This window comes from Pavona decussata, unplaced genomic scaffold (genome assembly GCF_977016875.1).
Source record: "Pavona decussata unplaced genomic scaffold, jaPavDecu1.1 SCAFFOLD_84, whole genome shotgun sequence".
Taxonomy (NCBI): Eukaryota; Metazoa; Cnidaria; class Anthozoa; order Scleractinia; family Agariciidae; genus Pavona; species Pavona decussata.
In genome coordinates, this window is record NW_028145502.1 from 2,235,936 (window position 1) to 2,260,296 (window position 24,361).

Sequence of the window (24,361 nt, forward strand, 5' to 3'; positions counted from 1 at the left end):
GGAAAGCCAGCTTAAAATATTTTGGCAGGATAACATAAAATAGTATTTGTACCATGTTCAGGAATAAATATGAAATAACTAACATTAAAACAAACTGACTCTTAATTACAAACGGCTGACGCTTGAAATTCAATAGATTGGTTTCTTTGAAAATTTCGTCCAACCAAAACAACTCTACTTATCGCGTGTTCTCCTGTTGCATCTCCTTAGACATAGGTCATATTGCGATAATGTTTCGCCTTTTTCTTGTGGCCAGCTCCATTGCAATTCGCTCGTGGAACGTACTTTCCATTCTTTTCATTTCCAACAGTTTTATTTTGATTCATCTCGGTTTCTCTCTTCTCATACTGCTGCGCTGTCTCCCATTCCGGTTCTCCAAGGCACGTACAAGAGCACATTTCGCATTTCAACTCCCTCCTTTTCTCGATAAGCGCGGCTAAGGCGTTGAGTACACTAGAAACCACACACAGTCCCAGGATGGTCCAAGTAATCTGAATCGCAACCCTCCATGCCAAAGTCTTATCCGGTATGAAGTCTCCATAACCGATCGTTGTCAAGGTAACAAACCAAAAGTAGAATCCAACGAGAAAAGTCCAGTCCTCGGTTAAAATTTGCAGGCCAGTTCCAAAAAGCAGCATTGCTACCATTAAGAGGCACGTTACCACGGTACACTTCGCTTCCACGTGCGTTACTTCTCGTTTGAAACACTTCCTTTCCGTCTTTGCAATGAGAGAGCTGATGCCACGACTGATGAGTTCACCAACAGCCTTAAAAGTCAGGATGGTCACAGGGATACCAAACAGTGCAAAGACAATGCACAGGGCTTGACCTGTAGTGGTAGACGGGGAGATGGCGCCATACCCTACGGAAAACCAAGTTTAATTATTAATTGTTTGACATTTCTACCAATTTATAGTTATTCTGTAAGGTGCGTTAAAATCTGCTGAATGTTGCATTTCTGGACAGATGATAATGTAGACATTTTGTGCAATTATCAAGAACATCTCATGGGTCTTACTATAAAAAAGGCAGGATTTCGAGAATTTTATATATAAGGATACCAGATGATGATGATGATGATGATGATGATGATGATGATGATGATGATGAATATATGAAACATATATTTGAACTGCGGGTGAAAGATTAAATAAAATAAAAACCCTCGCAGTTTCGACAAGAAATTAAGCCTGAAAAAAATTCAGGGTTGAACGGGATTTAAGCCCATGACCTCTGCAGTACAGTGTTCTACCAACTGAGCTATCAAGCCAACTGGTGATGATAATGATAATGAGCTCTACCTCTGTAAGCTCTACCTCTGCAGTTTAACATTGGTTAACTGTTAACATTAATTGTTATTCTTTTAGAGCGCATTTGACCATGCTTACATGGAATTTGCGCTATACAAAGTTTAGTTATGATGATAATGATGATGATGATGATGATGATGATGATGATGATGATGATGATGATGAAATGCGATGTCATAGCTATATTTACAGCTGTGCCTCACTTGAAACAATAACTGACATTCAATGAGAATAAACGCACACAAAACCGGTAACAAGGATAGAAACAAATATCTACCTGATATAGGCTTATAATTCACTATAAAAGAAAGCCAACAAAAGCAGCCTATATTATGCACTCAAACTTATAATGGACACATCGATCCGCTTACCAATAGTCGTTAGCGTTTCAAAGGCAAACCGCAGACCATCCACATAATCCCACGCAGGCCCACCAAGATCAAGAGCCTCGTGGGATCGCTTCGCGAAACTCTTAAACTCCTCGGGGGTCATGTTGTATTTAAGTTTCATTTCTTTCTTGAGGCTGTCAAGCAGCTTCCCTTTGGTCTTAAGTTCTTTATCTGCATTTGGGCGCTCAACAAATGAGAAGACGATGGCACCAATAGCTGTAATGAATGTAAAAGCGATCACGCGGAAGAAGGCCTTCTTTAACAACGAACTTCCCGAAGCCATGAATGCTTACAGACAGCCACACGGCGGAGACCTGAAACAGACAATATTAGTACACCATGATTATTATTATTATAATTTTTTTAAACCTTCAAATAACGAAGACCACAGTGCTGGGACGTTATTAATACCGTTACGTCTTTACGAAACTTTTGAATGCTGGGTACCACACGACGCACAAAACAGCTGTTCTAAATACGTTCCGTTGCCGGATCTCCCGTTTACTGAAACTCGTTTGAGTAATTATTATTAATGTACGGTGCGAACTAATGCCGTCACTGCTAACTTTCCACATAAACATTTATAATTCTAACGTTACAAGAAGAATACATGTGTTTGCAAAATATGTATACAGGATTAACACCAAATTATTTGTTGGTGGTAAAATAGCCTTCATCGATTTATCACCTATAATACAGATGATGTGGTATTTCTTGTTTCAGTATTAGAGCATGTACGTATACAGTGTTCCCAACGAATGTTATTCCTTATAAATAATCAATAACTGAAAATTCTTGAAACATGTATCTAAGTAACCAAACACGAATAATTAGTCTCTCATCAGTTCATTGAATGTTTTGGCAAATCATATAATAAAAATAATATTAATTATTTAAAACTGGATCATTGCATAATGCAATTCCAGGCGTTACACAAAACACAATAAGGTTTGGAAAATGTTCAAAACAAAGATTGTGGCTATGGGGCTTTCAACGTAAATTGCGACTCCTTCGTTACCGCCTTTGAAGTCTTTAATCTTGCTGCGATATTGCGGCGACAAATCGAGTTAAAATCGCCCTTAGTTAGCTACGCGATATAAACTGCAAACTTGAGCACGACAAAGGTTTGGAAAAGTTGCGTTCAAAAAGTACGGCAGAAATTGCGTTAAAAGCGCGATTAGTAATCGCGTGTAGTTCTGCATGTCGCGGAGATCCAAAAAACGCCCATTTTTTGCCATTTTGCCACGTTACAGGATGGACAGTCCAATGATCTGCACTTGCCTGTTATTTATAACTTTATCGTCCTTCAGTTGATCCACGACCACTGTGCATAAGAGCTAAATACGAAAAGGCATCGCTTTCCCTTCAGCTTGTTTTGTCGAAAACATTCTCAAATTCAACTTTCAGTCACTAAAGTAATCATAATTTTTTACTTTTTTTTTTTTCACCCCTCAGATTCACATCAGCTCCGACAATTTGACAACATTTTCCGGGGCAGGCAGGTGCCCCTTTTCAGCTTTTTTCTAGTTTATAAAGAGTTGACATCCAGACACTCAAAGTTTTCAAATTAACCGTTCATGTTTTACGTCTTCTTCGTAGGTGTATAAACACGAATACTTCCAACTCAAGAGATGCGAGGAAAAGCTTCTGGAGATGCTTTCGTTTGAGGGACTAAATTAAACGCCTTCCTCAAGAGCTTGTTTGAAAAATGCAGGAAACACTATTATTTTTTCTCTGATCGTGAGGGGGAAGTATCCTGAAATCCTACAATCTGATTGGTTCAGGAGGCGGGCAGAATTTTCCCATCTCTTGAGCACGCTCACGATAACCATGAACGCTAACTAGTCAGCGAAGTACAAAGCATAAGTTGCAAATTTCTCTTAAGCGCGGAATGGGGATAACAATTTTAAGAAGAGAGCGTTTTCCGTGACGTTTTTGCGTATTTTTCATTTTTTGACCGTGCGGAAATCGGGGCCAGGGCGAAAGACTCGGAACAAAACGTCTACGAACACTCGAAAATGCGCGTGAATCTCAGTAAATTGGTTTCAAAAGACCTGAGAATCACTATCTCTTTGCTAAAAGATTACGTCCAATCTCAAAAGAAGGAAGTTGGAATAAACGAAAAACCGGCCTTTTTAAGATTCTTGATTTACAAAGCAAGCACTAACAGCCCGCAGCTATGCTCTTTAATTGCGAAACAAGAATAAAAACACTGAGTGCTTTTAAGACTAAAGTTGAGCACATGAAACATCTCTTTGTCGTTCAAACCTTTTATTGGCTTGAGGTTTTGGCCTTTGAAGTCACGAAGGAAAGAACTAAACTTGGGATTTGTGCTGAACAGAATGTATGGCCAATGTATATTACTAATTAAAATAAAAATATATCCATATTCAGCATAAACGGAAATAAGATGACAGCTTTAATTTTTAAGTGAGAAGCTGGCAGATGGCCTATAACGATACAAGCTGGTCGATCATATTTTAAAAACACTAAATGACAAAGAATCATAACAACAACATTCTGGGCGTTAACAACTACTTATGCGGCAAGCGCTCCTTTAAATATTGTACTGCTAAATTAGAAGGAACTTCTTCTCAGCCAAACTCAGGACTCTTTTAAAAACTTTAAATCGTGACCAGCTTTCGATTCGAGTCATTTGAAAGTAATTTAATATAACTTTTTTTTTCTCAAAGATATTAGCCAATAAGCTACTCGGTAAATTCGAATTAAGTCTTTGTATGCACACTGACAATTCCTCTTTGTTATTTTGAAATACTATACAACAAACAAAAGATCATTAATGCTATCTTCCCCACTCCAAACATATAAACTCCTCTTGGATAAGTTATGTACTTGACAACAAACAGTTATTAGTTAAACTTGTTTTGGATAAACCCTTCAAGGATTAAATTAATATCTTCTTTATGCGCACATGTTCTACAACAATATATGATATATTGAAGGGAAAGCTTGTTAGGTCGTGAAATGAGTATCGAAATTGAATCCTTTGCAAGCCTCGTCGATCGACAATTTGTCAATAAATTTCTTGCTGAAGGTCGAGATACAAGAAAAAATTTTCATCTACGTTTTTAATTTTCCCTAAATTTAGACCTGTCTAGCTAAAGGTTAAATTTACAATGTACTACAATATTCAAAACACTTGCTTTAGTAGTCTTTTAAAGGGCTCGCTAATTACTTACGTTCGAAACGACGCCATCTGCAATTTTTATATTTTTTTTCTGAACAGTGACGCTTTAACTCACTAAAGATTTACCTGCCCTTATAAGTGAATTAAAAGAGTATTACTGACAAAGTATTACTGACAAAGTATTACTGAAAAAAATCTTCGTATTTATATAGTCAAACGCGCTCTTTGTTTATTTGGCGGTTAAAAATGTGCTGTTGTTTTTTTCTAATACCACTTTTAGGCCAAGATGTGAGTTTATTCAGCTGGATATTTTGAATTGTAAGAAGTCAAATCATTTTCCATACTAAAATGAGAGGTATTTTAATATAAACGTTTTTAATATAGTATTATTCCCGCACACCTTCAAAATTATAACAATTAACACGACTAAAATGTCGTTTTTCATCTACCTGCAAATTTATGTAAGCCTAGCCGCATTCGCTGTTTCGTTCTACGAGGTATAAAATTAGCTTATTTGTTTTCATTGTCGTAATATTTTTTGTCTCCTCTTGAACAAAATTGCGTTAAGTTTTCTAATTCTGCCTGAATCGCCGATATCGATGGAAATTTAGAATGCAAAGTTTAACTTATTGTACCTTCTTACATTTAATACAAAGGAGGAACATTCGCTATCCAAGCTAGAGTAAAACATAAAGTTATACTCACGAATAATTCCTACATCGATCGGTTCCACACAAATATTCATGAATAAACCTCGCTTTCTTTTGACTCACCTGTTTAAACTATAGAAAATGAAAAACACTGTTTGTTGACACGGTTTCAACGGAGATTTGTAAATCCATTGCTTCTCCTAGTAAACATGCAAAGCGATAGTTGAATTCTTCCTTCACTGATAAGGCGACGCGCGCTTTAAATTCATCTTGCCCGCTTCCAAAAGCAGATGTTGGTTGCAAACAAAAGGACTTAAACATCAAAGAGACAGCCGCCAACTGCTTAACTAAATTTTAAGCAACTCAATTAGCCTTGCGTTATGACATTGAAATGTGACTTGACAGCAGAAGGCAAACAATGCCATGCCGAATTTGAATAATATTTTTAATTTTCTAAGACCTAGGATAGGTTGAAGAGATATTATCAGTGGAAAATGAAGTCAGAAAGATAGGAACGGCGACGCAACTTAGGGATCGACACCTAATTAGCTCTCGGAGAGATCAGTACGGTGAGCCCCACAAGTGGATATAGCAGGCGTTTTTTTTTTTTTTTTCCGTGTCGCGAATGCCAGAGGTCACGCTCAAGCTCCATTCCACAGGTAACCCTGGAAATTGTTAAATAGACCTAAGAACTATGCCAAGCAACCGAATATTGCGCATGCAGTGTCTTAAAAACCCCGCTGACCAAATCGATCAAAATAGTAGTCAAAACCTCTTTCTAACTGAATTCAAATTCACATCTCAATATAAATGAAAAAAGTAATAGCTTGTAAATCTTATTTTTTAGCATGCGTGCAGACGTACTGTATTTCCTTCGCTTCAGCCGGAAAAAGGAAAGGATGAATTTGGATGAATCTGCACGCAGGATGCTTCTTATATGATAGTTATACCCCCAAAAAAACAGGTCGAAACCATATCTTACTTTGCAGCTCCCTTTCTCTTTGTCATGCGCTTTATCACGAGCCTCTGGCTTGGGACATTGCGCAAGCACTCCCCGTGTTTTTGTCATTTATAAATAAACTGCTTTGGTTTTTGCTCCCGGCAGCACGAAGATAGAGGAGCGTTAGACTTTTTTAGATCAAAAAGGAATTAGATTTTAAAAAAAAATTCAAAATATTAAGGGACGTTGACGAGGGGGTGAACAAGCATTGACCATTTTATAACGCGTAACCGTATAAAATGCGTACGATCCCAGACAGGAAGCGGATGAGGACCATTAAAGCTCTTTTTCGCGGTGACCCAATCTTTTAACCCCTTCTTATTTTCCCAAGGAAGGTAATGGTTCTTTCATTAAAGGTGACAAGGAAGGGAGATTAGTTCAAGTGCTTTTACAGTATCGTTTTAAAATTTTGGCCCTTTTTGTTCAAGAACGACTCGTTTGTTTTATTTAAAAGCATTAGTTTCGCATCATATTTTTCCAATGCCTCTGTCCTTTTTGTTCATTTTCAATTTATCAGTTGACGTAGGAAAATGTTTTCACGTCAATCAAGTACGCAATTTTACCTGAAAGAGCGGCTCCTCCTGTCAGAAAGAAATGCACGTGACGGACGCGTGACGATGGATGGGTCGCGGTGACGTAACTTGTAAAAGAATACTTGGGTATTCACTTTTGGGATTTCTACCTCCGCTTTTACTAAATTCTTTGGAGAAGTTTACAGAATCAACTATCAAAAAGCCTTGTTTATTCAATTGCTTTCAAGGTGAGTCATTTGCGTGTATTTGTAACTAAGTAATAAGTAGAAAAGTCGTTTCATTCCTTTCTTCCTGACTTATCAAAAGATCATTGTAACAAAGCCTGTCTAGTCGTGCAAGAACTGTTATTCCTAGTATCGCACGGGCCGTCAAGTTTCAGATTTACCATTTTAAACCAGGTATGCCGTACAGGGAGGCAGAGTTTAAAATATTTGGTCATCTGCGCTTCTCGAGATCTCCGAATTTGAAGTGTGTGAGAGGCGAGCGAACATAGCCTTCCGCAGACGCTATCCGGACCTCGTCACGCATAGCCAAAGAGCGTTTGGTCAGCCATCCTCTCTTTGTATAGAACTGGAGGTTGTGCATACGCCAGTATCGCCAAAATCGCTTCATAGTCTGAACAGTAAAAAGGAATCCTTCGTTCCATACAGTGCGGGATTCTTACAAGTTGAACCTAATTCGGGACGCAGAATATCACATCCCAAGAATGTTACTTCGTTTGTAAGCCAATATTCCCAGGTTAAATTCAAAGATTAACGCTTTAATGCTTTAATGATGTACTCCTAAAAGCAGTTTGCACTATACTAGGAGTTTAAATAAATATAAAAGACGACAGTGGATATGGCAAAATTGGTATAGCGGGATAAGCCGTAAGTTCTTGAAAACAGTTTAAACGCACTTGCCATGAACGTAGGTACCTGAAAGCGATTTTTTAAAGCTAAAATAATAAAATATCGACAATACAAATTTACACGCAATAACCACTTTTCTGGAGCGGGATAAACATAGATTACTAAACCAAACGGCTTGTAGGTCGGACGCTACGGGCTTGGGCAATTTATTTGGACCAAAAAAACAAGTATTTCAACTAGTATTACTAGTCTTTTTCAGCGCCAGTCTCTCATTGAAACTCTTGCCCTATAGAAGACTTGTTGTACTTGTTGAAATATTGGCCCAAATAAATTGCCCATTGTCGTAGTGTCAGCCCTGAAATCAGTTTGGTTTATTACACGTAAAGTGACGTCTGACACCTGCATTTCTACTACAAGAAATCCGGCATCGGAGCGTATTCAGAACAGTTTATTTTGCGTCGTGTGGCCCTCTGCATTAAAAAATTTCATAGATTACAAGTAGCCTCTTTTTTTTCTTATAGGGACGGTAGAGCGGAACGCGCACCCACGCGCGCGCGAAACTTGCCTGCCATCGAGACCGTGTTTAGTTTCCCAGCTGTCTCTGAGTAAAATAAGTCTAGGGCAGACATGGCGCACATGGCAGTGTTTGTGCAGGAATCCGATGACAGTTAATCACCGTACGAATCACATATTTCTGCTTGAACATTCAACGGCTACGATTTGAAGATAACAAGTCAAAGATTTTACTGATCAAAGATGCGATATGATCATAGTCACATAATCAGCTTCAACTTTTTCACCGTAAAAATTTTCCCGCGCAGACTTTACAAGCGAATGTATAAAAAAAGCGTGATTGCCCACTTTCCACCAGACCTACACTTCTCACGTGATATTTGATCGGCAAATTCTTTTGCCAAGGACCTTTAGTTTTCGAGTTTGAAGTTCTCCGAAATCAATTTTTCCAGAAATTATTTGTTTTCGCAATTCCCCTACCAAATGTATTTTGTGCCATCCCTCGTTTCATGAAGTTTGCGTCAGTTCAAAATGGCGGCTAATTCGCGTGAGAAGGATTATTACAAACTGGCAATGTTACGACAGCTTTGAACTGCTACAATATTGCGCCACAACCGAAGGGCGATAAATGTTAGATTAAAATAATAATAAAAAAGAAACGAAAACACTTACTTTTGCGTTGCCTTAAGAGATTTCACAGGGAAAACAATTAAACCTGTAGGTGTTGATGTTATCACTATGCCGCGTTGTATACTACTGAGAGCTTTTGGGTATACACGCAAACAAAACTAATTAAAACAAGACACAAAGATTCCTTTGTGCAGAATATTGCGTGCACCTGAGGGCCTGTTAAGAGTTTCACGGATGAGGATAATTAACAATATTATTTTAGGGATCAAGGGCAACTTCGGAAATAATTGTTGGTATAAACTGAAGAGCTCTTGGTAAAAGGGATAAGCCAATTTTTTAAAACAACTGTTTTAATGGGAATTTCGAGTTTGGTGACCCTTGGTGATTTCTAACAATCGTCAAAATAGTAAGGCTTAATAAAAACCCACCACCCCCTACAAAGGTCTCAACGAAGAAGAATTCAAACCAGCTAAATATGAATGGATTTGAAATCAAAGCGATTAACACAGTAAGAAAATTTAATACTAAAACTAGACTTTGTCCCCGGGAATTTTGCAGAATTAAAACAAATACTTTTTTTGTACGCCTAGACCGGATGTCAGTAATAATCGGATATCCTCTCTGTTTAGATCTTTGTTATTCTGACTGCGACATGACAAGACAGAAAATAATTACCCACCATCAGGGGGGTAATTTTTCTCCGTCTTAGAGGGGAGGGGAGGGGACAGGAGGGATCGAGGTACTCCTTAACTAGGCATTACGGGGACGTGTGTGCCCATATACGGTAGGATCAGTTTGTTATCCCATTTGTGTCGTTGCAAGACGGCAAATAATCTAAAATCACGGTGTTAACGCTCGTCTGTCTCGAAGGGGACTAGAGGAGGTGGGGCTACTCCTGTATTTGCCCATAAACGGGGGACGTGTTGGGGTATGGATCAGGATGCATGGATGTCCTGTTTGCCTTGTTGCAAGACCGCATATATACTCTCAACCCAAAATCACGGTGGTAATGCTCCTCCGTCTCAGAGGAGGAGGTTACTGCTTATCTGGCCTCGGGGAGGTAGCGGGACGTGTGGCCCCACAGATTATATTTTCAAACGCTAAATTTAATATAGACGGAAAGACTGCTATAAAGATTATACATACGTTTTTCCGTTTATATATCCAACTTCTTTGTTTTCGTCTCTTTTTGCTGCCGTAAGGATCAGCTTTGCTGTCTATAGTTTATCATCTCTAGTATTTTACGAATCCAGGTCTGTACAAGATACAGCATCTCTCAACGTCTTGTCACTGAGTTATTGCCAAAATTAAGAGTTCTGAATTTCTCATTTTCAGCCCTCTTTGTCTTGAATGGGGTAGATCGATTTCATCCATTGTTGTCTCAAACGAGTTTAATCTAAGCCTGTTAAGTTAAATTGACAGAACTTTACGTTACTTAAACGAATCTGTCAACGCTGCGCCCGGCATGGGTGACGGGCTTAAATCAAATGTAAAAACTATCCAATAGGATAAATTGACTGCGTTGCCATCCTGAGACTTTCTTAAATAAGATCACCAATGCAAGTGTAACATTTGGTCTTAATACGGTAAGAAGACAGACGAAAATCAAAGGTTGTCTCAATGTAAAATGTGAAAAAATGTTAGTGCGATTTGCTTCCAACTGAGCATCAAAAAGTTCTCACGGATCTCGTTCAAGGTGACCCTACATTCCAGGTGGAATTGGAATTTGGAAATAGTCAATTCCGGAGAAAAATCCTCGGAGCAAGGACGAGAGAACCAAAAACAAAATCAACCCGCATATGGCGTCAACACTGGGAATCGAACCCGGGCCACATTGGTGGGAGGCGAGTGCTCTCACCACTGCGCCATCCCTGCTCTCCAATAGAGGGAGGCCAAGTACCCTGACGGAATAAGTAAATATTTAATGATAAACTGAACAAACCAACGAAGGCTTAAAACAAGGTAAATCTTACAATTTGCATAGGACTAACGAAAAAAACATTTAATGAAAATGACTTGACGACCGACTGTTTTTAATCCTTATTTTTTACCGAGATACTGCAATTAGTAAAATGTTACTGAATTAATGACGACGATGATGATAATGATGATGATGATGATGATGATAATGATGACGATAATAATAATAATAATGATAATAATAATAATAATAATAATAATAATAATAATAATAATAATGGTCTTTATTTCTCATAAGATAAAACTACATATCCTATGAATGAATGATAGGAAAGGTATGCGGTTCAATATGCAATTTCTGAGTTGCTTTGAACCTTACTACTAAAGCGAGACTAAGTGTAAAGCTTTTCTCTTTTTTTTTTCAATGTGAGATTTTTTTCTTTACATTTTTAATTTTTATATTTTATTCTGCAGCACGTACACATTTTGAACGAGCTTTTATCTTATTAGACGTTGCGATGGTAAATAAACGGTTGATTGGTTTGATTTGATTGATTGATAATTAGTTTTGTTTGCGAGTGAATGAAAACCAATTTTCAGAATAAAATCTATACACAAAGCCTCGCTTTCATAATGAGGTTTATATTTGTTACGGTCAAATCAAATGCGATATTTGCCCTTAACGAATTTGTGTTGCGGACAGAGAACTAAGCTGCGCAAACATTTAAATATTAAAAGGAATAACAATTAAAAACAAGTAAAATCCTTCCTTTCTTAATCTGCACAAACTCTTCATGTTTATTCGGCAACACTTACGTTCACTTCCAGTAAAAAAAAAATTTATTAAAACTATCTATTTCTCCTACACTACATCTTTCTAATTGAAAAAATAATTTTGTCTATTACTCTGTCGAATTTGTCTATTTACTCAGCTGAAGATGACACAGTAAACGGCGAAGATTTAAGCTGATGTTTTCGTCTATTTTTAATTTTCTTCACAACTGAGCAGTTGATCAAAAATTAACAACAAAATTAAATTTCAACAGGGCCATGGATCATCCGAGCTTTTTGCTCCTGCTTATGTGTACGGTAATAAGTCATTTATCGACTCCTGTATCATCCCGATCAGTTCCAATCCAAGAGCATTATCCACCGGGATGGCAGGACGCGCCTGGGTCCCTCGACGAATTCCCGGTTCAACAGATAGATGGCCAAACAACGACTGTCATCGACCCATGGACATATCTACACAGAATGGGAATTTTTAAGCTTATGGTTCAGCACACCCAACACTACTTTAATTCCTGGGGATATAACAACACTGGAAACCTCCTCTGGGGTTTACCGCTACAGTTCGGATGGCAGATGACAACGGGACGCCTGAATGACATGGCTGGGAGCCAACACTGTAGCGGGAATCCCTGTGTGTCTCCAAATAGCTGGTGGGCCGATATGAATTATTATCTCTCAGTCCTCCCCTTTCTGGGGGCCTTAAATGCTGGTGTATTCTCGCCACTGAAGTATCCCGTCTACATCGCCAAACCAGCTGGTGTAACCGATATGGTGAAACAGAAGTTTTGCACCAGTGTTGAGGAGTGCTCGATAAAGCATGGTGCATTAGTACAAGATTGGACAGAGTTCTTTGAAAGAGTGAAAGGTGCTTCTTCTAAGTCACCTTCCATTGATCCTGATCAAGATACTACTGTGGCATTGATGTGGAAAGCGCACACTACTTCAATTCACAATGGTGAGTCAAATAAAAGATCTTAGGACACTCGACGTAAAACTTTACACTTTTTAAACGAGCTCGAAAGTCTCCGACTCACTATACAATGTTGATTTAAGCTTTTTTTATCGTTATCATATTGCCTTGGGGAGGAAGTGGACCCACAAGAGACAAGCATCCATAACAAAACCAACAAACTTATTCTGCATGGCGTTAATTAAGGTCGTATTATATTGGTGTGTTTTAGCGCGCGGTTTAATCTGCGAGTGTCCCATGAAATTCTGACCAGAGCAATCAGATAAGTGAAAGTTTCCTTCTCAGTCTTTTTTGGACGTTTGTCTTTTGCCTTCTGAATGATTTTTTTCCCGTCCATCTAGTGTAGGGAGCATTAATCTCGTACCCAGATGTTTATCTTTGGAGAAAACATCTGGTAAAATCGATCACGATCTTTAATCTGATTGGTCAATGAAAATTGCATGATGCAAGTCGCGTCAACCACATTTGCGCGTTCTTTAAATTTTTCTCAAATCTTTGCTTTGCACGCGCGTAGACAATTCTATCTTCCGAAGGGTGAGAAGATTTGGGTACGAGATTAAGGAAGCATAAGAAGGGTACAAGAACGGAGAGCGCAAGGAATGCTGGGATACCGGCCCATTTATCCAAGTTGCTCTGTGCATCCGACTCCAGGATTCACTGCGGCTTAACTGCCAAACTTCAGCCATTTTTATTTCATGGTCCTAATCAAATTTGACTGCAGCAGCAAGTGAAACAGCTAGAATACTTCGAAGTTTAAGAAATTGAGCGTGAATTCAATCGGCCTTGTAACTGACGAGGCTAGTGCGTTGCAATATCTTCATATTTGTTTACCACAGTTTTCCAGAAAACGTACCAGCAAATTGCAGGTCCAGTTACTATACACTCCGACTCTTTCCTCAGCATTTGGTTTAAAGGTCAATCGTCAACATTCTCGTCCCCAGACCCTCCTGTCCCTCTTAGCCAGTGGGTCCTCGTGCCCAGCTTCCAGCGACTAAGAGGTCCAGGCGGCTCTGGGGACGAGAATGAATTGTCAATAGTTTTGCGTTGTGGTCAGTGTCCTCTGGTACACGTTATTTCTGGTGACTTTGTAGTATACCGCACATTCGTTTAGCTTCCCCTTACTTATATTTTTTGCTTTACAATACAATACAATACAATACAATACAATACAATACAATACAGTACAATACTTTATTGACATTCCCCACAGGGGTTTTTCAGTCACAATTTGCAATCATAATCAAGAAATAAAAGTTAAAAAACCGTACGTGCTTTCATTTTCATATAGCGCTTCCTCTTTTCAAGCAAGAAGTCAATCTGTTATCGGAACCTGAGAGAAAATTCGGAGAGGGCTGGGCACTACTCGTCGAGTTCATCGCAGCAACTCATTATGAAACAAATCTAAACAATACCGCTGACCAGCAGACCGCGCTGCCGCCACGGCTGTTGAAAAATGGCGACAAAGCACCTTTCATCCGAGATTTCAGTCCTGCACAAAATCGAGCAGTTTTGGCCATCAACCTTTTTCACAGCACCAACACTAACACCGGAGGATCACTGCTCAAATTTTGGCGCCGAGCGATGTGTTCTCGGAAAGGGCGCGCTATTGGGAGGGACCTGCTTGTGGATATTCTAGACGACCCTTGGATCATACCTCGGCAGCTGCTTAAACTGCTCTGGGCCTTATTTAAATACCCTTGCTGAGCCCCGCGCAAAATAAAAGAATTCTTGTCAACACTTGATCTCAATCAAGTCAAATTGCAATGTAATTTAGAATGTAGAAACCTCGCTGCACACAAATTAACTCTTGATTTCGTGTTAATAAACTGGTTATGTTGTTACAAGTATGAATCACCCATCGTTTGTATGATCAAGATGATGTTATGGTCCTGGTGAAACCTTTTCTGCAATGCAAAGAAAACTGGCTGTTTACACCAAATAAAATCAACGTATTGATCGTTATTTTTGTTTCATCACCTAGTGTGGAAACTGGAACCTGAACTATTTGCTTTAGATTTTCTGAAAGAAAGAAACCTCTAACGTTTACAAGCTCTGTGTACGGGCAGCTGAGTTTTCAATCCAGTCTTTTCCAGGATTTATGAATTTAGGAAAACGATTTACTGCGTACTGAGATAACGAACAAAATTCTCACTTCTTCTGAGAAAAGATGAGCTCCTCTTTATTCAAACATCTCCTTTTCAATTTAATTAAAAGCAATCCCCAAAATGCAACAGGAGAAAAACTTGCCACATAGATTCTTTCAAAACAACTGGCGTCGAAACAATCCGCTATTGTTTAACCATGCAAGTTTCCTTGAGGTAAAAACACTGTTTTGTCAGAATTACTTTTATTTTGTTCTGCAGCACGTACGCATTTTGAACGAGTTTTTAGCTCATTGACGTTGCGATGGTAACTAAACGGTTGATTGATTGATTGATTGATTGATTGATAATAAGTTTTATTTGCTTGTGAATGAAAACCAATTTTCAGAATAAAATCAATGCACGAAGCCTTGCTTTCATAATCGCAAGCTGGGGACAGAACACGTGTGGACTGAGAGACTGAGAGACGACTGGGGAACAGACAGAATTTTCGGAATAAATTCTATGTACGAAGCCTCGCATTCATAATGAGGTTTATCTTTGTTACCGTCAAATCAAAACGTGACATTTACCCTTAACGAATTTTGTGTTACGAACAGAAGACTAAGCTGCGCAAACATGTTGATATTAAAAGGGATAACAATAAAAAACAAGTAAAATCCTTCCTTTTTTGAACTGCACAAACTCTTCATGTTTATTCGCCAACACTTACCTTCACTTCCATTAAGAAACAAAAAAAATTATTGAAACTATATATTTCTCCTATCCTGCATCTTACTAATAGAAAAAAAATTTTGTCTATAAATGCAATTACTAACGAATTTGTCTATTTACTCAGTTGTACATGGCACAGTAAACGGCGAAGATTTAATCTGATGTTTTCACGTTATGTTTAAAAAACGGTCAAAGCAAAATGTGTCCTTTACCCTTCACGAATTTTGTGTTACGGACAAAAGACTAAGCTGCGTAAATATGTTAATATTAAAAAGGATAGCAATTAAAAACAAGTAAAATCCTTCCTTTTTAAATCTGCACAAACTCTTCATGTTTATTCACCAACACTTACCTTCTATTCCAATAAGACTAAAAAAAATTATTGAAATAGACCGGCCATAAATCACGTGCTGCAAGTTTCTTGAACGGCTTCAAAAACATTCCTGGAAAAGCGTGTGTCAATAGAGTTCATAACAATTATGCTTTTGTGAACGTTGGAAATAAGCATACGAGAAAAACACCGCATACTAATGAGGAGTGTTTAATCAGTGATAAAACACCGCATACTAATAGGGAGGAGGTTTATCGATATAAAGTCACTGCACGTGATGCATTATCGACCATTTAATTGATAGGTCAATGGGCTTACGAATTATTAATAAGTTTTTGAACTATTTTAATTTTCTTCACAACTGAGCAGCTGATCTTCAATTAACAACAAAACTAAATTTCAGAAGAGCCATGGATCATATGAGCTTTTTACCCCTGCTTATCTGCGCGGTAATAAGTCATTTATCGACTCCTGTATCATCCCAATTTGATCCAATCCAAGAGCATTATCCACCGGGCTGGGAGAACGCACCTGACACCCTCGACGAATTCCCAGTTCAACAGATACTTGGCCAAACATGGACTGTCATCGACCCATGGATATATCTACACAGAATGGGGATTTTTAAGCTTATGGTTCAGCACACCCAACACTACTTTAATTCCTGGGGATATAACAACACTGGAAACCTCCTCTGGGGTTTACCGCTACAGTTCGGATGGCAAATGACAACGGGACGCCTGAATGACATGGCTGGGAGCCGACACTGTAGCGGTGATCCCTGTGTATCTCCAAATAGCTGGTGGGCTGATATGAATTATTATCTGTCAGTCGTCCCCTTTCTGGGGGCCTTAAATGCTGGAGTATTCTCGCCACTGAAGTATCCCGTCTACATCGCCAAACCAGCCGGTGTAACCGATAGGGTGAAACAGAAGTTTTGCACCAGTGTTGAGGAGTGCTCGGTAAAGCATGGCCGTGAATTAGTTCAAGATTGGAGAACGTTCTTTGAAAGAGTGAAAGGTGCTTCTTCTAACTCAGCTTCCGTCGATCGTGATACCACTGTGGAATTGATGTGGAAAGCGCACACTACTTGAATTGACAAGGGTGAGTCAAATAAAAGATTTTAGGACACTTGACGCGAACCTTTAAACTTTTAACATGTTTCAAAATGACTCATAAGTCGCCGACTCACTCCTCCTCATACAATGATTTCAAGCCTTTTTTTATCGTTATCACATTACCTTGGGGAGGAAGGGGACCCACAAGATACAAGCATACATAACAAGACCAGCAAACGTATTCTTATGGCGTTAACTTAAGGCCTTATTGTAATGGAGTGATGTGTTTTAGCGCGCGGTTCAAGTATCCTAAGAGTTTCTGCTTGACCAGAGCTATCAGAAAAGTCGTCCAATTTCTTTTTTTCTTGAACGATTGTCAGCTGTCTTCTAAAAGACTTTTTTTCTACCTTATACCATCACGAAGGCCGGCCGTTCAACGCGTATAGGAAGCATTAATTTCGCACCGAGAAGTTTGTCTTTCAGGGGAAAACAGACAACAGGTAAAACCGATCACGCTCTCTAATCTGATTGGTCAATGAACATTGCACGATGCATGTCCCGTCAACCACTTTCGCGCGTTCCGTTAGCGCGACTTTTCAAACATTTGCTTTGCACGCGCGTGGAAAAATCTATCTTCCGAAGAGTGAGAAGATCTGGGTACGAGATTAAGGAGGCATAAGAAGGGTACGAGAACGAAGAACGCAAGTAATGCTGGGACTCCCGCCCGTTCATCCAAGTTGCTCTTTGCATCCGGCCCCCTTATTCAATACAGCTTAGCCGCCCCATCTAGGCCATCTTTATTTCATGGTTCTAATCAAATATGACTGCAGCGGCCAGTGAAACAGTCAGAATGCTTCGGAGATTAATAAGAAAACGAGCGTCGTTCGTTGCATTAACTTCATATTAGTTTACGTCGTTTTCCCAGAAAACCAGCAAATTTCTGGTCCAGTTACTAGGCACTCTGACACTTAAGGTTAATCCTAAATGGTTTTGTATTGTGGCAGTATTCTCCGGTACGCGTCATATTTTGTGACTTTGTGATGTTTGGCTTCCCCTCACTTATATTTTTTGCTTTGATTTTCATATAGCGCTTCCTCTTTTCAAGCAAGAGGCCAAACTCTTATCGAAACCTGAGAGAAAATTCGCAGAGGGTTGGGCACTTTTCGTCGATTTCATTGCAGCCATACATTTTGAAACAAATCTTGTCAATACCGCTATCCAGCAGACCACGCTGCCGCCAAGGAAGCTGAAAAGGGGCGACAAAGCACCTTCCATCGGGGATTTCAGTGAAGCGCAAAATCAGGGAATTTTGGCCATCAACCTTTTTCACAGCACCAACACCAACACCGGGGGACGACTGCTCGAATCTTGGCGCCAAGCGATGTGTTCACCGGAAAGGCGCACTTTTGGGAGTGTCCTGCTCGTGGATATTCAGTATGACCCATCTTTCATCACTCGGGAGCTGCCTCAACTGCTCCGGTCCTTAGTTGAAGACCCTTGCTGAGCCCCGCGAAAAATCAAAGAATTCTTGTCAACACTTGATCTTGATCAAGTCTAATTACAATTTAATTTAGAATTTAGAAACCTCGCTGCGCGCAAAAGGTTAACTCTTGATTTCGTGTTAATTAACCGGTTATGATGCTACAAGTGTGAATCACACATCTTTTAAAATATCGTTTGTATGATCAAGATGATACTATGTTCCTGGTGAAACCTTGTAATTTTTCTGCAATGCAAAGAAAATGTGCTGTTTACACCAAATGAAATCAACGTATTGATCTTTAGGTTTTGTTTCATCACCTAGTGTGAAAACTGGAACCTGCACCATTGGCTTTAGATTTACCGAAGAAAGGAACCTCGAACGTTTTCAAGCTTTGTGCACGGGCATCTGAGTTCTAATCCAGTCTTTTCTAGGTCTTGTATAATTGAGCAAAACGATTTTTTGCGTACTGAGTTAACGAACCAAATTATCACCCCTTTAGAAAAGCTAAACAGCTCTTTATTCAAACACCGCTTTTAAAATTTAATTACAAGCAATCTCCAACACGCAACAGGCGAAAAACTTGCCACATAGATTCTTTCAAACAACTGACTTTGAAGCAACATGTTATTCATTGTTTAACCATGCAAGTTTCCCCGAGGTAAAAACACTGTTTGTTCAGAGTTACTTTTAGGGTATAACCAAAACTAAATTCCTTTTTCTCTTAAATACACACTAGCTGAGTCATTGACATCATCAAACCTTTGGGTCCTAAAGTATGGCCATTCAAATGAAAGCTACTGAGCAGTACTTTCCTGTGGTGCTGTTAATTATGCTGTAGAAGGTGGTTCTAACGTTTGAGTCAGTGAATGAAATCCTAAAGAGTGACCATTCAAATGAAAGCTACTGAGCAGTACAGTACGTTCCTGTGGTGTTGTTTATTATGCCATACAATAGTCTGTGGATGAAATCCTAAAGTGTGACCATTCAAGTGAAAGCTACTGGGTAGTACTTTCCTGTGGGGCTGTTTATTAAGCCATACAAGCCCGGAGATGGTTCTACCTTGTGAGTCTGTCAGGATAAAATCTCAAAGAATGACCATTAAATATAGCTATTTAACAATACTTTCCTTTACGCGATGAGTTCTAGTGCAGCAAGGCGGTTCTCACTTTGGAGTCTGTATTTAAAATCCTGCAGTTGGACCATTCAATTAATAGCTATTGAGTATTATTTCATGACTGTTTGTTACTCCAATTTCTACAAAATTAAACTAATTTTGTTGAAATGCGGAATCTGGTCATTCTTGGAAGTCTTTATGCAAAGCACAAACAAAACAAATGATGGGTCTCTGTATACATACCCATTCTTTGTTATCTCAGAATAGACACCTTTTTCTTACTCATTGTGCTCACACGGGAATTTCTAAGCGCAGGTCTTGACGGGAGACTGGACTCCACATGTTTGTGAGAGGATGTAACATACGGGTACCTTCGGTCTGCTACAGTGACTGGTGGTCTATTGTCAATAAGGGCATACTGACTGAAGATAGCATGAAGATCAGGTGTTTGCGTGCGAGCTACTGAAGGTACACTGCTTTGTCGACTATTGGTGGATACTGATGAAGCGCTTGAGACACGTGATGTGTACGCATGGGCATTATCAACTTCTTCCTCAGAGCAAGGAGACCACAGGCTTACCACTGCCACCTTCCGTGTCACAGCCGCGGGTTCACTACGGGTTGTTAAGCGGGATAATGCCCGCGGGTTGTCCATGTTGGTGCGACCAAGTTCTAGAGATGTTTTAGGACGGGTCTTCTGAACCGTTATGTCAAATTTCTCTTTCTTAAAGTTTCTTTTCACTTTCTTGGCCCATTCCTTGTCACTTAAGAAAAACTCCGTGTCCCGTACACAATCTGAAGCGTTTGCCTCTGTCTTCAGAATACGAGCGCATTCACCATGCGCCATTTTCGCCGCTAGCAAGTAAGCGGAGAAGCCCTTCTTGTTTCTCAAATCCACACTGAGTCTGTACTTCACGACAACGTGCAATATTTCACGCAGAGTTGGTACGTTGCCAGACATGGCGGCATACATAAGTGGCGTATTACCTTCTTTGTCAGCCATATTTATATCATAATCGTCGTCTATAAGAAGCTTAACAAGTTTACAGTGACCATGCTCGCACGCGTACGACAGAGCCGTCCTTCCAAGACGGTCGACACAATCTGCACGCGCCCCGCGACTTAACAAGACCCGTGCTATCCGTAACGCTAGCGTTTCTTTGGTAATACACGCCGCCATCATGAGAGGCGTTCGGCTTTGATTGTCTACCAGTGTTGGCTTTACGCCGATATCCAACAACAAGCGAATCTGATGAAGTCTTCCAGAGCACACAGCTTGATGAAGACATGGTAACGACATGGTTTTCGCAAACAAGCTCTATTCAGCGTCTTCTGTTTACGTCGATGGCAGCGGGAACACAACCAAGTTTCTGACAACTGAGCAGTTCCGATTGTAATTCATGTCTACCACTTTCTTGACGCGGATGTTTATTGTCTCTCCAACATGTCTAGAAAGGCAACTGATCCAAGTTCAAAATTCAGTTCTGAAAAATCAAAGTGAAAATGGTCGCCAAAGCGAATTGTTTGTTCCGTGTTAATACAGTTCTAATGATACTGTGTTGTTAAAACGAGCTCTTCAAAACTCGAGACTCCCTTGGGATAAACGTCCTCAATAATCGCTTTTTAATGACTGTCTACAAAGTGTACCCACAAACAACAACTCCAAAAGGCTGGGATTAGTTAAGCTTTGTGTTTAGCCACGTAGAGATGGACACCGCTTGCAGTAAATAAAACAGCCTTTCTTCTTAGACGACAATGCGCCATCAAATTAACCCCGATCGAAGCTTAGTGCGTGCACTGTTGCATACCGTAATTAACTGTGATTAACTACCATGCGGTGATTCAATTGGCAAAGTATGACCTTTGCCAATTAGTGGTATCTCTTTTTTTTTCTCGAACTTTCACTTTTCGTGTTCACTTATGTTTAGCCAAAATGCCATAGAGGAAACTAATGAATTTAATTTACACTCAATATTTTTGCCTCAGAATTTGGCGTTGAAAATTGTAGACATTAGCCAATTGTTCGAAATTGTCCGTTTCATTTCCTTCAGTTCTATAAATGCTACCGCTAACTCCAAACGGGAAAGAGTAAGCAAGAACTTTAATCAAATACTTTATTAGGTTTTTGTGGGATCAACTTTCACAGTATTGAATTGTGGCAAGGTAACAAAAAAAGCTTTTTATTTGGTGCATTCTGTGAACCGAAACGGCCGGCTCACAAAACAAACAAAATGAAGCAAAGATATTCCGTCGGGCTCTGAAAACAAAAAGGAAAGAATAGAAAAATAATAAAAGAAAAGAAAAACTGCGAACAGGAACAAAATAGCCGGGGGGTAATTAGGACGTCTTTGTGAAAGACAGGGGTCAGGGGCTTTTACGAAATAAAATATTCAATACACTCCCTTGCGAAAGAGAAGGCCGTAAAACCGACCGCAATACTATAACAATACTATTTTAGTTCGCTGAAAAGTAATGAAACTCTATTGCTAACTCATGAAGGCTGGCCGATTTATCCTTGTGAAACAGACCTAATCGAAATAAATAATTATTTTTAAATCAGTGCAGTGAACACCCGAAACTTTCAGTAACTGATACAGTACTGCATGTACGTACGGCTTTCAAATTTCAAACCAGTGACATCCCCAGAACTCTCGCTCTTTCCTGTTGTTTACCAGTAGATTAAGGGGACCCTAGAAACAAGATTGATATGACAAGTGTTGATCTAAACGAACTAGATATGAAAAATCGTAGTCGTACTCAATCTCGGACTCGTAGACAAATCTGAAGATCCCTATTTAACAGTTACTGCCAATAAACTCGGCTTTGTTCAAAACGCGGTACATCTTTCAAATGAAGACAAATGGCCTGCGCTTATTGATCCGCCAGTCCATGCTGCATCTAACCAAGATGTTAACTGAACGTACCTGCCTACTTTACGATCCTTTATCCGCGGAAATGAGCAATACTGATTTCTACTGTCTGCTGAGCAGCAAGCTGAGTGAATACGATTCGACAGTAACGTTCCTATTTCTTCTACGCGTTTTAGTCTACAGAGGGCTTAAGCTTCCTCGTGGTGTTGATCGCTGTTGTGTGCTGCACTGCATCGATTTTTGCGAGGCTACATGGAAATTGCCAGCTAGTTCAACGTCAAAAGGGCAATAAACTCTGATACTACAATTGCGTTACCTACGCTACAGTAAATGTCGAGTACACCACAAGGTGCCTACATGCATTTTCACTTGTCATCAATTTTCTGTGAGAGTAAATCGCTCGCTAAGAACGAGAGCGGATGAAACGAGTACCATGTACACCTTCCTAATACCAAACGCCTGATTTGTTGTACTATCTTCTCTTTGTAACATTTCTAAAAAGCTTTTGGTTATTTTCTTTCATTGACGTATTTGTTTTATGAAATTAAACCACGTGGGTTTTAACCTTATCTCCGAGAGACGATAAAATACGCCTCATAATCGCCTCTGTGATTGGCTGATAGGTAAGAAGAGTATTGAAAATACAATATGCGATTAGACAAATTAAATGAAAAAAAAATGTCGCAAAATTGTCAAAAATGTTTCAAAGGTCAACACAATTCTTTTTTCGGTGGCAACGGGTAAAGGGTTGCTATTAGTGACGTTTTCCTTTTGTTAATCTTGCTTAATTACTTTCTTGAACCTTGTGTCTGTTGATGTTTTCAACCGAACGTATACAAGTTGTTTTCGTTTTTGGGAACCTGAAGAAAAGACACGAGAATAAGCGAAAGGAGAGATTGCACACTGTGCAATCTCTCCTTTCGTTTTCTTGATATTTCCATACTCTTGAAGAGTATGGAAATAACAAGAAAACAGAAGAAAACAGACGAGAAATGACAAGAAAAGAAAAAGAGCAAAAAGAAAAAAAAAAACAACAAACGAAATATTCGAAATATTGGATAAATATATTTCCCTGACCATGAAATCAGCTTTGCTCTTAATTTTTTGTGCATGTGCATTATTCAGTTGTTCTACAATTTGTTGCTGATTATATCGATCCTTTATTACAGGATCCGATACTTTGATTTTGTCACGGTGGTGCTTTCCAAACACACTAGTTACTGCGGTTTACTAAACAAGGAAGGAAGGAATCTTAAGAAAGAAAGAACTGGCTCCAGGCCAGTATGATTTGTGCATATGGGATTTCTGAACGGCATCATAATTTTAAGGGATACAGAGGAAAAGATTTAAGTCGGGGGATGGTTCCAACACTATGTGAACACCCTCCTTTTAATCGGCATATTTATTGCCGCTGAATTATTGTGTGCATCAGCCTTGGTCCCAGTCGTCCTTCGCAAGAGACCGAACGTGACGTCATCAGACAGCTCGATAAGCGCGATTAGCCCTGGGAACTAGGGACAAGGTTGTGTGCGCATGTGCTCCGACAGGGGAGCACAAAATATAACAATCCCTCGTGTCTTTTGGACAGTGTCTTGGCGCTGACCAAAAGACACGTGGGCTCTGGGAACGAGATTGAAGATATAAAGAAGCAAGGCGTTCTAAAGTACACCGCCCAACTACGGGTCGCTCAAAAAAAAACTGATGACAACAATAGATTTCATGTTCAGATAAAATTTTATTCAAGGCCATTGCAAGAAAGAAAATACAAAGGTGAACGAATAATATACCATACTTTCTTCTAGGGCTGCTCCATATTCTAAACCCGATCACTTGCGTCTACAAGCACAACAAAGTATAAAAATAACAATTACTGTACCGTTGTTGAGCAACGGCCATCACTCAAAGTGTCGCTTCTCCTTTTAACTTAAAAGAAGGATTGTATGTCTGACTTCATGTAAGTGAATTTGGCGTCCCATTATACCC

General features: G+C 39.4%; 3 protein-coding genes, 1 long non-coding RNA gene and 1 pseudogene across 8 annotated transcripts; 3 read left to right on the forward strand and 2 right to left on the reverse strand.

The window, feature by feature from the left end:
• Nucleotides 1-72: 72 nt before the first annotated feature.
• LOC146475398 (potassium channel subfamily K member 15-like) lies at nt 73-10,284 on the reverse strand. Of its 3 annotated transcripts, none has more exons than XM_085115822.1 (3): nt 10,171-10,284; nt 1,682-2,013; nt 73-862 (listed from the first exon to the last, which is right to left on the reverse strand). In XM_085115822.1, exons 2-3 carry the CDS (start codon nt 1,980-1,982, stop codon nt 207-209), a joined length of 957 nt encoding a protein of 318 aa, XP_084971948.1. In that variant the 5' UTR covers nt 1,983-2,013; nt 10,171-10,284; the 3' UTR covers nt 73-206. The 3 variants fall into 3 exon arrangements, with proteins under 3 accessions (XP_084971948.1, XP_084971946.1, XP_084971947.1); XM_085115820.1 differs by lacking the exon at nt 10,171-10,284 and adding an exon at nt 9,067-9,162; XM_085115821.1 differs by lacking the exon at nt 10,171-10,284 and adding an exon at nt 5,621-5,754.
• Nucleotides 7,120-14,756, forward strand: LOC146475399 (protein LEG1 homolog). Its single transcript, XM_085115819.1, has 3 exons — nt 7,120-7,257; nt 11,991-12,691; nt 13,995-14,756. The coding sequence occupies exons 2-3, from the start codon at nt 11,995-11,997 to the stop codon at nt 14,408-14,410; spliced, it is 1,113 nt and encodes a 370-aa protein (XP_084971945.1). The 5' UTR covers nt 7,120-7,257; nt 11,991-11,994; the 3' UTR covers nt 14,411-14,756.
• Nucleotides 14,757-15,940: 1,184 nt separating this feature from the next.
• LOC146475400 (protein LEG1 homolog) lies at nt 15,941-18,695 on the forward strand (annotated as a pseudogene). Its single transcript, XR_014865868.1, has 2 exons — nt 15,941-16,957; nt 18,000-18,695. The product of XR_014865868.1 is annotated as a protein LEG1 homolog (transcript).
• Nucleotides 18,696-18,894: 199 nt separating this feature from the next.
• On the reverse strand, nt 18,895-22,603 carry LOC146475401 (uncharacterized). 2 transcript variants are annotated; one of them, XM_085115814.1, is made up of 2 exons: nt 22,433-22,603; nt 18,895-20,992 (listed from the first exon to the last, which is right to left on the reverse strand). In XM_085115814.1, the coding sequence occupies exon 2, from the start codon at nt 20,806-20,808 to the stop codon at nt 19,762-19,764; it is 1,047 nt and encodes a 348-aa protein (XP_084971940.1). In that variant the 5' UTR covers nt 20,809-20,992; nt 22,433-22,603; the 3' UTR covers nt 18,895-19,761. The 2 variants fall into 2 exon arrangements, with proteins under 2 accessions (XP_084971940.1, XP_084971941.1); XM_085115815.1 differs by lacking the exon at nt 22,433-22,603 and adding an exon at nt 21,160-21,703.
• A 629-nt stretch (nt 22,604-23,232) lies between these two features.
• On the forward strand, nt 23,233-23,421 carry LOC146475402 (uncharacterized). The gene is made up of 2 exons (XR_014865929.1): nt 23,233-23,283; nt 23,330-23,421. It is a non-coding gene; the product is annotated as an uncharacterized LOC146475402 (long non-coding RNA).
• The last annotated feature ends 940 nt before the right edge of the window (nt 23,422-24,361 follow it).